Raw genomic sequence first — 12,402 nt, 5'->3', positions numbered from 1 at the left:
TCATCTCCACTATGACTCGAGCTCCAAAGTGTCCTTTGACCTTTTTTTTTGGCCTTGCCGACCCTCCTGTCCCTTCCACAGTCCGGTCTACAGCTAGGACTATCCCTCTTAAGGGACAGGTCTCGGCTCTGTCAGTATGTGCCAGCGGCGAATCGTCCGGCTGGCTCCGGTGCGCTCCTTTAAGGGCGCATCTCACATCATTCCGCCTTCCGGCGGCCTATGGAGACCTCGGACCTTAATCCGGTCCTCCCGGTTCCCGGAAACCCCCCTTGCGCCATCTTCGGGAGGTTTCTTTGTTGTGTCTTTCACAGAAAGTACTCTTTCTAGTGGCTATAATTTCCCGCCAGAGAGTTCTGGCTGCACTCCCTCGGAGTCACCCCCTTTTTTTGGTCTTTGCATCAAGACAAGGTGGTCTTCATCCGACTCCGGACTTTTTCCCTAAGGCGGTTACTGCTTCCACCTTATTCGGGGCAATTTTCCTGCCTTCCTTTTGTCCGGCTCCTGTTCATCGCTTAAGGAAGCGTTGCATATCCTAGATCTGGTGCGGGCGCTCCGGATCTATGTGTCTCGCACCGCCGTTATTAGGCGGTGCACCTCTCTGGTGCTGACTGTTCGTCAGCGTAGCGGTCTCTCGGCATCTAAGCCGACCCTGATCGTTGGCTAGGGCAGCCATTTCTGAGACCTACAAGTGTACTCAAGTGCCTTCCCCATCGGGAATCAGAGCACATTTAGTCAGACCTGTTGGCGCCTTTTTTTCTTGGGCTTTCAGGCACCAGGTTACGGCCCAGTAGGTCTGTCACTCTGCAGCTCGAATTAGTCTGCATACTTATTCGAAGCACTTTCCAGGGCATGCTCATGCTTGGCAGACGTGGGCTCGGCAGACGCATTTTTCCGGCGTCTATCGCCCATTTGTGAAGTTAGGTTTGCCTGCTTCTCAGTTGTCTGGTTATTCCCACCCATGGACTGCTTTTGAACGTCCCATGGTTTGGGTCTCCCATAAGGAACGATAAAGAAAAAGAGAATTTTGTTTACTTACCGTAAATTCTTTTTCTTATAGTTCCGTCATGGGAGACCCAGCACCCTCCCTATTGCCTATTGGCAAGTTTCTTGTTCCGTGTGTCTTCACCGGCTGTTATTGTTGTAGACTGAGGTTCCGGTTCTTCCGGATTTTACTCTGTCTCTTCTTGTGGGTGGATGTCCTCCTTCAGCTTTTGCACCAAACTGGCTAGATCTGGCTGGCAGGGGGTGTATATGCTAGGAGGGAGGAGCTACACGTTTTTGAGTGTAGTAACTTTGTGTGTCCTCCGGGGGCAGTAGCATACACCCATGGTTTGGGTCTCCCATGACGGAACTATAAGAAAAAGAATTTACGGTAAGTAAACAAAATTCTCTTTTTCTTTATCGTTCCTTTGGGAGACCCAGACCATGGGTGTTTAGCTTCTACCTCTGGAGGACACACAAAGTACTACACTTAAAAGTGTAGCTCCTCCCCCTGAGCTTATACACCCCCTGGTGAGCAGACCCAGCCAGTTTATCGCTTTGTGTTCAGGAGGCATACATCCACACATGCATTCTCATATGATTTTTTCCTTTTGGAACGAGATTGAAGAGTGGGGTCCACGTCTGGACCCCGGCATGTCCCTTCTCACCCGACTGTGTCGGCGGTGTTGTAAGGTTGATTCCTAGGCTGGAGCCTTTACATGCCGTGCTCCTTCACCATCCCTCCTGGGCTCTGGCTTGAAGTGGGAGCCAGCACGGTCTCCATGCTTGGCAGGACACCGGTCTCCATCCGCAGCCCTTCAGGACCCTGCTGGACCGGAGCACTCATCCCCAGGGACTTGGCCCTGCGTCTCAGCAGCTAAGTACCTGAGACGTTTAGATTTCGGGGTCCCTGTACTTTATTGTTGGGGGAGAGTGTGCTTATTGTGTTTACTGACATTTCCGGCGGGTTCTCTAGCTGTCGCCTGAGAACCGCGTCAATGGTGCCTGCGCGTCGGCCGCGCCGCTCAAATTTAGGCCCCGGCTTCGCCGGAGGCCTAGTTTTTGTTTCACTGCCCTCGCATGTCACTCATGCAGAGGGACAGGCTCGGCTCCTCCCGGCGGCCGTTCTGTACAGGGGAGGGACACTCCCCACTGCAGTGTGTGTCCCCTCCCCTGTAGGTCTCTATGGCCCTTCAGATCCCGCTCCTCAAGCAAGTCCCGCCCCCTCTCTTCGCTCCGGCGGCCATTTTCTCAGCGTTCTCTCTGCGATCAGTCATTGCAGCGCTGGTCTGCAGCATCTCTGCTGAGGTGCTGTGCTTGGGGGTCCGGGCTTCGGGATCTGGAGGGCACACAACACCGCTCCAGCGGTCTGGTAAGCCACAACCGGTCTCCGGTTGTGGACCTCTGTATATACTCTCTGGGGTTCATTCTCTGGCAGAGCCCCCACTCCAGCAGCATGTCTCACACGAGGAGCAAGGCCCCAAAGCTTTATGCTGTATGCGCTGCATGTAAGCTCCTGCTGCCTGAGCCGAGCATTTATCCACACTGTGATGGTTGCTCTAACTTGGCGGTGCCACAGCCTGGAGTCTCACCCCCAGTGGTCTCTCAGGCTGCTGCTGCACCTGTGATTGAACCCTTGGCCTGGGTAGAGTCCTTTTCTAGGTCCATATCCCAGTCATTTGCTGAGTCCATGGGACTTCTGTCCAGGACTTTGATGAATATGCATCAGCCCCCCTCACAGGGTGCCTCTGCTGCTAGGGCTCTCTCAGGACCGGAGCTCACAGAGGATTCATCATCAGGGCCCAGACCCCGTCCTCCTAAGAAGAGACGCAGGGTTCCCTCTCCCTCCTCCCGTGGCTCTGATTCCAGAGCTGACTCGCTGGATGAGGAGGATGCCTTTACAGGGGGCTCGGAGGCTAACTCCATGTGCCCCATTGATCTGTCCGAAAGTGACTCGGATCTTAGTGACTTGATTGCTTCTATTAATTCTGTACTGGATCTCAATCCGCCAGTATCAGAGGAGCAACCCTCTCTGGCAGAAAAGCACCGGTTTACCTTGCCGAAGAGAGCAAAGAGTGTGTTCTTTAACCACTCCAGTTTTCAGGCCGCTGTGACCAAGCCCAGGGCCTGTCCTGACAAGCGCTTCCCAAAGCGTGGTTCTGATGACCGTTTTCCCTTTCCACCTGAGGTGGTCAAGGAGTGGGCTCAGTCCCCAAAGGTAGACCCTCCGGTGTCTAGGCTCGCAGCCCGGACCGTTGTCGGTGGCTGATGGCACTTCCCTTAAGGATTCCACTGACCGCCAGATTGACCTTCTAGCCAAATCCGTGTATGAAGCGGCGGGGGCCGCGTTTTCTCCGACTTTTGCAGCAGTGTGGGCTCTCAAGGCCATCTCTGCTTCTCTAGAGGAGATGCATTCCCTCACCAGGGAATCTATGCCCGAAATGGATGCCTTAACATCCCAAGCTTCGGCCTTTTCATCCTATGCCATGTCTGCCATGCTGGAGGCTTCTCACCGCACTGCGGTGGCTTCGGCTAATTCCCTCGCTATCCGCAGAATCTTGTGGCTTCGAGAATGGAAGGCAGATGCTTCTTCAAAGAAGTACCTTGCTGGGCTCCCTTTTGCTGGGTCCCGGCTGTTCGGAGAACAGCTGGATGAAATTATTAAGGAAGCTACTGGCGGGAAGAGTACTTCCATGCCTCAAACTAAAGCCAGGAAACCTGTCCAGGGTAGGAATCAGTCGAGGTTTCGCTCCTTTCGTTCCTCCAACTGGTCGTCCTCTAAGCCCTCGGCCTCGTCCACTAACTCAGCTAAGGACCAGAAATCCAACTGGCGCACAAAAGCGCATCCACAGAAGACCGCAGGAGCTGCTGCCACTAAGGCAGCCTCCTCGTGACTATCTGCCCGCTCCAGCAACATCCTTAGTCGGTGGCAGGCTCTCCCACTTTGGCGACGCTTGGTTTCAACACGTCTCCGATCAGTGGGTGAGAGATATCATCTCCCACGGCTACAGGATAGAATTCTCTTCCAGTCCGCCAAACAGATTTTTTCTCTCAACTCCCCCCTGCTCCAAGGCCGCCGCCTTCTCACAGGCCGTGGCATCCTTGCAAGCAAACTGAGTAATTGTACCAGTTCCCGCCCGGGAACGGTTCAGAGGTTTCTACTCAAATATCTTCCTAGTTCCCAAAAAGGACGGTACCTTCCGGCCCATCCTGGATCTGAAGCTTCTCAACAAGCATGTTCAGGTGCGGCGCTTTCGCATGGAGTCTCTGCGATCGGTCATTGCCTCTATGTCCCAAGGGGATTTCATGGCATCCATCGACATCAGAGATGCCTATCTGCATGTGCCAATTGCAGTGTCACACCAGCGTTGGCTACGTTTTGCAGTAGGAGAAGATCACTTCCAATTCGTGGCTCTCCCCTTCGGGTTGGCCACGGCCCCTCGGGTATTCACCAAGGTCATGGCAGCAGTGATTGCAGTTCTGCACCTCCAGGGGTTGGCAGGGATTCCTTACCTGGACGACCTTCCTGTCAAGGCTTCATCCAACGCAGACTGTCAGCGGAGTGTCTCGCTCACACTCTCCACTCTAGCTCAATTCGGGTGGCTGGTCAATCTGCCCAAATCCAATCTGACTCCGTCCCAGAGTCTCACGTACCTAGGGATGCAGTTCAAGACCTTGACGGCACTTGTGAAGTTGCCCTTAGTCAAACAGCAGTCCCTCCAGCTAGCGGTGCGCTCTCTGCTGAGGCCCCGCCGTTATACCCTCAGCCGTCTGATGCAGATGCTGGGTCAAATGGTGGCGTCCATGGAGGCTGTTCCCTTTGCCCAGTTCCATCTGCGCCCCCTGCAGCCGGACATTCTCCGCTGTTGGGACAAGCGGCCTTCCTCCTTACACAGGTTAGTGGCTCTGTCGCCACAAACCAGGAGCTCTCTTCAGTGGTGGCTTCGGCCCCTCTCCCTGTCCCAGGGGCGCTCCTTCCTGGCCCCGTCCTGGGTGATTGTCACCACGGATGCCAGTCTATCCGGCTGGGGAGCGGTATATCTCCACCACAGAGCGCAGGGCACTTGGACTCCGTCCAAGTCAGCCCTTTCAATCAATGTGCTGGAAACCAGAGCCGTGCTTCTAGCTCTCCTAGCTTTTCACCACCTGTTGGCGGGCAGGCACATTCGAGTCCAGTCAGACAACGCGACAGCGGTTGCCTACATCAATCACCAAGGCGGGACACGCAGCCGCCTGGCCATGTTGGAAGTACAACGCATCCTTCAATGGGCGGAGGACTCCAAGTCCACCATATCCGCAGTCCACATCCCAGGCGTGGAAAACTGGGAGGCAGATTATCTCAGCCGTCAAACCGTGGACGGTGGCGAGTGGTCCCTGCACCCAGCAGTGTTTCAGTCAATCTGCCGCAAATGGGGCACTCCGGACGTGGACCTAATGGCATCCCGTCACAACAACAAGGTTCCCGTTTACGTGGCTCGCTCTCACGACCCTCAGGCATTCGCCGCGGACGCACTGGTTCAAGACTGGTCCCAGTTTCGTCTGTCCTATGTGTTTCCTCCTCTAGCTCTCTTGCCCAGAGTTCTGCGCAGGATCAACTTGGAGGGCTGTCGAGTCATCCTCATTGCACCGGACTGGCCCAGGCGAGCTTGGTATCCAGACCTGCTCCATCTGTCCGTAGAGATGCCGTGGCATCTCCCGGACCGTCCAGACCTACTCTCACAAGGTCTGTTTTTCCGCCTGAATTCTGCGGCTCTCAAATTGACGGCGTGGCTCTTGAGTCCTGGATCTTGACGGCTTCTGGTATCCCTCCTGAAGTCATCTCCACTATGACTCGGGCCCGTAAGTCTTCCTCCGCTAAGATCTATCACAGGATTTGAAAAATTATCCTGTCCTGGTGTCGCTCTACTGACCATCCTCCTTGGCCATTCTCCTTGCCGACCCTTCTGTCTTTTCTACAGTCCGGTCTGCAGCTAGGACTGTCTTTCAGCTCTCTCAAGGGACAAGTCTCAGCTTCTTTTCCAGCGGCGTCTCACTCGGCTGGCTCAGGTCCGCACCTTCATGCAAGGCGCGTCTCACATCATTCCGCCTTACCGGCGGCCCTTGGATCCCTGGGACCTTAATTTAGTTCTCACGGTTTTGCAGAAACCCCCCTTTGAGCCTCTTAGGGAGGTCTCCTTGCATCGTCTTTCACAGAAAGTGTTTTTTCTGGTGGCCATAACTTCCCTCAGGAGAGTCTCTGATTTGGCTGCGCTCTCCTCGGAGTCACCTTTTTTAGTCTTTCATCAAGACAAGGTGGTTCTCCGTCCGACTCCGGACTTTCTTCCTAAGGTGGTCTCTCCCTTCCACCTTAACCAGGACATTACCTTACCTTCCTTCTGTCCGGCCCCTGTTCATCGCTTTGAAAAAGCTCTACATACTCTAGATCTGGTGCGTGCTCTCCGGATCTATGTGTCTCGCACCGCTGCGCTTAGGCGGTGCACCTCTCTTTTTGTGCTAACCACAGGTCGGCGCAAGGGCCTCTCTGCTTCTAAGCCGACCTTGGCCCGTTGGATTAGATCGACCATTTCGAACGCCTACCAGAGTTCTCAGGTGCCTCCCCCGCCAGGGATCAAGGCACATTCGACCAGAGGTGTTGGTGCCTCTTGGGCTTTCAGGCACCAGGCTACGGCTAAAAACAAGTCTGTCAGGCTGCCACTTGGACTAGCCTGCATACCTTTTCGAAGCACTACCATGTGCATGCTCTTGCTTCGGCAGATGCGAGCTTGGGCAGACGCATCCTTCAGGCGGCTGTCGCCCATTTGTGAAGTTAGGTTCTGCCTACTTCTTGCCTTTTTTTCGGTTTATTTCCCACCCAGGGACTGCTTTGGAACGTCCCATGGTCTGGGTCTCCCAAAGGAACGATAAAGAAAAAGAGAATTTTGTTTACTTACCGTAAATTCTTTCTTTTTCTTATAGTTCCGTATTGGGAGACCCAGCACCCTCCCTGTTGCCTGTTGGCAATTTTCTTGTTCCGCGTGTTATCACCGGCTGTTGTCGTGGACAGAGTCTCCGGTTGTTCCGGCTTTTGCTCTGTTCTACTTGTGGGTGGCTATTCTCCTTCAGCTTTTGCACTAAACTGGCTGGGTCTGCTCACCAGGGGGTGTATAAGCTCAGGGGGAGGAGCTACACTTTTAAGTGTAGTACTTTGTGTGTCCTCCGGAGGTAGAAGCTAAACACCCATGGTCTGGGTCTCCCAATACGGAACTATAAGAAAAAGAATTTACGGTAAGTAACAAAATTCTCTTTTTTTCTTTTTGCCCCACATTGAATTATAATTCGTGTTTTTTCAATGCATTAAAGTGAATGCTGTCATTCAAGACTGACTGCGGAAAAAAATAGTTCATTTTCTCCAACATTAATATTTTTCCAGGATGCACATATCAATTGGTAAGACATTTATGATTTTTCTCTAATTGTATGCTCCTATTCACAGATTGATAAGATCCAGAAGGAGGACGCACTTCTGAAGGAGCTAGAAGACTTAGAGCTTGGAGATTGAATAAAGAGAGAAACCGCATCCTCGAAAGCAGAATATCAGATTTATGATTGACCTACTAAGATGTGTTTTGTACACGGAAGCAAAGGATTAATGGAAGTTGTGTAAAGTTTTATTTTATGTTGGATTTGCAATACAGACATGCCAACCTCATTGGAGTAATGCATTTATTTATTTATTTTTATTTTTTTTTTATTTTATTTTTAAAGAAAAAAATACCAGAATATCCCTTCATATAAATTATCCTACTCTTTCTTCCAATCAGGGGGTTTTGGAGCATATAAACAGATATAAGGAAAAGATTAGACTATTTCCCATTAATAGCACTGGGAGACAAAGGACTTTGGGTATACGCCCTGCCACTGAGGCTTGACATCTGGTAAAAAAAAAATAAATAATTGTTGGCTCTGCCAGGTAAACTGTTTTCTTAAGTGGTGTGGTTTCCTTCATCACAAAGAGGATACACCGTGCACCCCACACTAGGAACCTCCCTGCAAATGCCGCATCCGGTCACCCTTTCCCAGAGGCTGTTGACATAGCAGAGTGTTCATGATCCACAATTATGAGCGGTCACCTTCAGGCATCCGAAGACATCGGAAGGGTGAGTATAATTACAACACCTCCCCTCCTTCTTATATCTTTCTTCTTCCCCTTAGGTACTTTCTTCTACATTTCATGCCTGCTTTTTTTTTCCCTCCCTATGGATTCTGTCCCCAGTGGTTCCCCTCCTTTTTCTGCCTGCTTGGGTTTCCCTTTTAGCTAAATATATGTGGCTGCTGGTACTTCCTTAGTGCGCATTTGCAACTCTTTTCTACTGTTAGGGGGTCCTCTTCTGGTCCTTTTTGCCAATTCCTTATATTTTTTGGACCTCTGCCTCTAATATCTGCAGAAAAGGGAGGCCTAACTAATTGAGGTCGTGGCTTTACTCCTGACTAGGCTGCAACCTTTTCCCACCCCTATGTCACATTTGTCACTTATTTCTTTGTTTGTTTGTACTATGACAAATGTTTACCATGAGACCAGTCAAGACTCCCTCTTTGCCCAGTACCTTAATCCCATGACTCCTAAGATTACACAAAGGAACTAAGCTCCACCCTTCCCTCCCACATAGGTCAGGTCTTTGAGCCAGTCATTTAGTAACCTGCCCAGGATCTTCATCAAGGTTCTTGTTCCTCTTTGCCAGTGGGATGGAAACTTTTAGGGAAGGACCTTTTCAAGGAAGGATAATCCAGTCTTCAAATCACCTTGAAATTCTTCATTCTGCTTATCAACTGGCAAAAGTAATGTTTAACGCCATCTCAGCTCCTGGAATTTCTGAGCATGATTTTGACACTTGGGTAGATTTGGCTTTCTTTCTCCCAAACAAGCTCTCCCTTTTCAGATTCAGAGTGTCTCACTAGTGCATGGAAACCTAGTGATCCACAAGTTTCTCTGAGGGTTCTGAGAAAAATGGTGTCAGACTTTGATTAGGTACCCTACGACCAATTGCATACCCATCTACTAATACATTCCATTCTGTCTCTTGGACAAGTCACTGGACTCCTTAGATTGTCACATCTGTCTCCCCGTTCAAGTCTGCAGAGACCTTCTTTCTTGGTTGACAGCCCCTATTCTGCATTTCTGTCATTTTTCATTAATGGTGCATTCTCTGGTGATGCCTTCAGGTCAACATTGTGGAATCATATTTCAAGCTCCTCCATTGGTCTTCTTTTTACAGTGACTATCCACTTCAAGTTCGTACAACTCAACTACACTGGCTAATGTACGTGAACTATTGAAGGGGCACCAGGAGCCGCTAAGCCATGTATGAAAGTATCGGGATTTGTTCTAGCGCTCTCTGCGATCTCCGTTTCCAGCATGGAAAACTTGTCAGTGAACTTTCTCAGCCAAGAAGCTCTTCATCGGGAATGTAGACGATCATTGCTAGGTCTTCAACTAGTTCTGAATTTGCTGGGGCACTCCCCTACTTAGACCTTTTTGCGTCCCATTTCAATCACAAGATCACAAACTATGTTGTCAGGTCCTGAGACCCGAGGGCCTTCACAGCGGTCACTTGTCCCTTTTCTAGTTTTCAGGTCATGTTGGTTCCTATTTATTTATTTTTTGCTCTCTTACTGCTTTTGGCACTAAACTGTGCTCTCTATTGACCAAGAAGAAGGCCGAACCAACACTTTTTTTTTTTTTTACACCTAATAGGAACAGGTCGTATACCCACGGTCCTGTGTAACCCAATGTATTCAACGAGTAACGGATTCTAGAAAATAGCACCAATTCAGAACCAGTAGGTATTAGAATAGAATTCCAACATGTACAACATTTCAAGGTATAGCAACATGTGATAATAAAACTTAACCTTTAATTGGGTTATTTAAAATAACGTGAATACAAACCGTGATCCAAACACCAATTAAAACCAGAAAATGGTGAGGCCAAAAAATGATTCATGTGTTTATGGCGCCATCATTTTCAAAAAACAGGGGAACGAATAACGTTCACCTTTTATAAACAACACAGGATGGGTAGGAAGATCTTATGCACAGATAGTTATTATAGCACTGCTGATTAGATGGATTAATGCTGGGTATATGCAGCTTTCAAAAGATGTATATAATCACAGTGAAAATAGCATGCCACTTAACCCAGAGATGTTTCCACTCAGCGCTAATACTATCAGGCTTTAATAGATGAAATAGTTGCCCAGCTATAGAATTACACTGATGTAATACACTATCAAAGGACAATTAAGCAAACACATGCACCATAGATTATAGTATCCAAGAGATGGTAACTCCCCAATGGATATACTGTGCTAGATACCGACTATGTCTATAGGCAAAGAGCATGTAATGTAAAATACAATGCAGTGTTAAGGCCACTTAAAGTGGAACAATCTCACCCAATCCTTTCGTCCCAATGATGGATCAAGATTCTCCCGTGTTGCTTAGTCCATGTACCGGCACGGTGGGAGTAGTGGCTTGGTCACTAGCCCTGTCAGGGATTAAACTGACCCTTTAATTATCCACAATGACTCCCGCCCTTACAAGGGCAGTCCACAGCTGGCCCTGTTGTGGCTGACCCTAGTATACAAAACCAGGTGACACCCGACGCGTTTCACATCATCTGCTCATCAGGGGAGGCATAAAACACCTGAAACTCATGGCGGTGGCTCAACACAGAGCTCAAACCTATGTGGCCTGGTATCCATGAGGGTGTACGATGTACTGAGGTTATAAAAAGGGGCCTTAGTACTTACTACTCCCACCGTGCCAGTACATGGACTAAGCAGCACGAGAGAATCTTGATCCATCATTGGGACGAAAGGATTGGGTGAGATTGTTCCACTTTAAGTGGCCTTAACACTGTGCATAAGATCTTCCTACCCATCCTGTGTTGTTTATAAAATGTGAACGTTATTCGTTCCCCTGTTTTTTGAAAATGATGGTGCCATAAACACATGAATCATTTTTTGGCCTCACCATTTTCTGGTTTTAATTGGTGTTTGGATCACTGTTTTTGTATTCACGTTATTTTAAATAACCCAATTAAAGGTTAAGTTTTATTATCACATGTTGCTATACCTTGAGTAACGGATTCTACATTACGTACAGAAGTCCAAATTTTGGCTAAGATTGAGAAATCGTTCCCCACCATTACTGTCGGTACAGGAGACCACATGCTGCTACAGCTCATTGGTCTATCAGAAATGTGGAACTAACTTATTTTTACTTTCATACTATATAACTGCATAGCATGTAAATGTCCTTGCAAGGGTCTAATAAAATTTCACCTACTTTTTACTAGGTATGAATGACTAAATTTGCGGGGCCCTGGTTTAGTGGGCAGGTCAGGTGTTCTATGGCTGCAGCCCTGTGAACCATTTCCTACCTGCTGGAATCTCAAGCACCTTTTCTGATTTATTGATCCAATGGGACATCATTGTTGCGGCATGATGTACGAATGAGGTCATGTAGGTCCTACTAATCAGAAGTGGTAGTATCTGATATCCTGGCAGGTAGAAGGCGGTTTGCAGAATTTTCATACGGCAACCACAGAATACTGATATCTGGCCACTGGACAAGGGTCCTGCAAATCGAGTTTCTAATTGCTAATTTTCAACCATTAGTTATAGTTGTGTGTGTGCATGCATTTTTTTTCCTAAGGGGATAACTTTTGAAGATTTTATAATTACATTGTTGCAATGTTCTTCAACTGTGTCCTCATTACCTCAAAGGGGGTGGGTTAGAGAACTTTTTACACTCAGACAATAGTCTGACTTTCTAATTTGTCAGCGTTTGGTTAGTGCAAAGAACAAGATCTCAAGATTTCACTGTGCGAGGTGCTGCATAGGTTTGTGAGATCCCGTTCTACATGCCAGTATGCTGTAACCCGGAAGTTCGGGCCTGAATTCTGAATTTTGATAGGAATTTGGGCTCTTTTGGGGTCCATTATGGAGGGCTCTGCTCTCTCTTGTCAATAACTTGCTAAATATTTTTCTAAATAACTAGTCAGCGATTTATTAAATTATACTTATTATTATTATTTTAAAATGGCAGCCTGAGATTGATGATGGGTACTCTTTAATTCTATTTGCAATGGTACTAATTCGGCTATCGTAACGAACAAGATGCCTCCCTTTTTTTTTTTTTTTTTTTTCTGGCTGCAGGAACAGTGAGTGCACCCAGTATGTAAAGCAGGTGCTAACAAACAGGCATACGGCAGGCTCATTGTGCAGATGCAAAATTAACTAGTGATGGGCGGACCTAGACTGTAAAAGTCCTGATCCGCGCAGTTTCAAACTTTCCCGAGTGCCGGGCCCGGGATTCCGGGTGTTGATCCAGATCCAGCAACTCGGGGGGAATAAAAAAAAATAAAGGAAAAATAAAGAA

At 48.7% G+C, this 12,402-nt stretch overlaps 1 protein-coding gene across 2 annotated transcripts in view; it reads left to right on the top strand.

Annotated features, from left to right (window-relative positions):
- Window positions 1-7,674, top strand: part of EIF2A (eukaryotic translation initiation factor 2A) — a 102,254-nt gene extending 94,580 nt beyond the window's left edge. For both annotated transcript variants that reach the window (XM_075340758.1, XM_075340759.1), the window contains exon 14: window positions 7,454-7,674. In XM_075340758.1, the coding sequence (XP_075196873.1) occupies window positions 7,454-7,519 (66 nt within the window). In that variant the 3' untranslated portion in view covers window positions 7,520-7,674. The remainder of the gene's footprint in view (window positions 1-7,453) is intronic.
- Window positions 7,675-12,402: the final 4,728 nt, after the last annotated feature.

Source organism: Anomaloglossus baeobatrachus, chromosome 3 (genome assembly GCF_048569485.1).
Source record: "Anomaloglossus baeobatrachus isolate aAnoBae1 chromosome 3, aAnoBae1.hap1, whole genome shotgun sequence".
In the NCBI taxonomy this organism is placed as follows: Eukaryota; Metazoa; Chordata; class Amphibia; order Anura; family Aromobatidae; genus Anomaloglossus; species Anomaloglossus baeobatrachus.
This window is presented reverse-complemented; position numbering and strand designations above follow the sequence as displayed.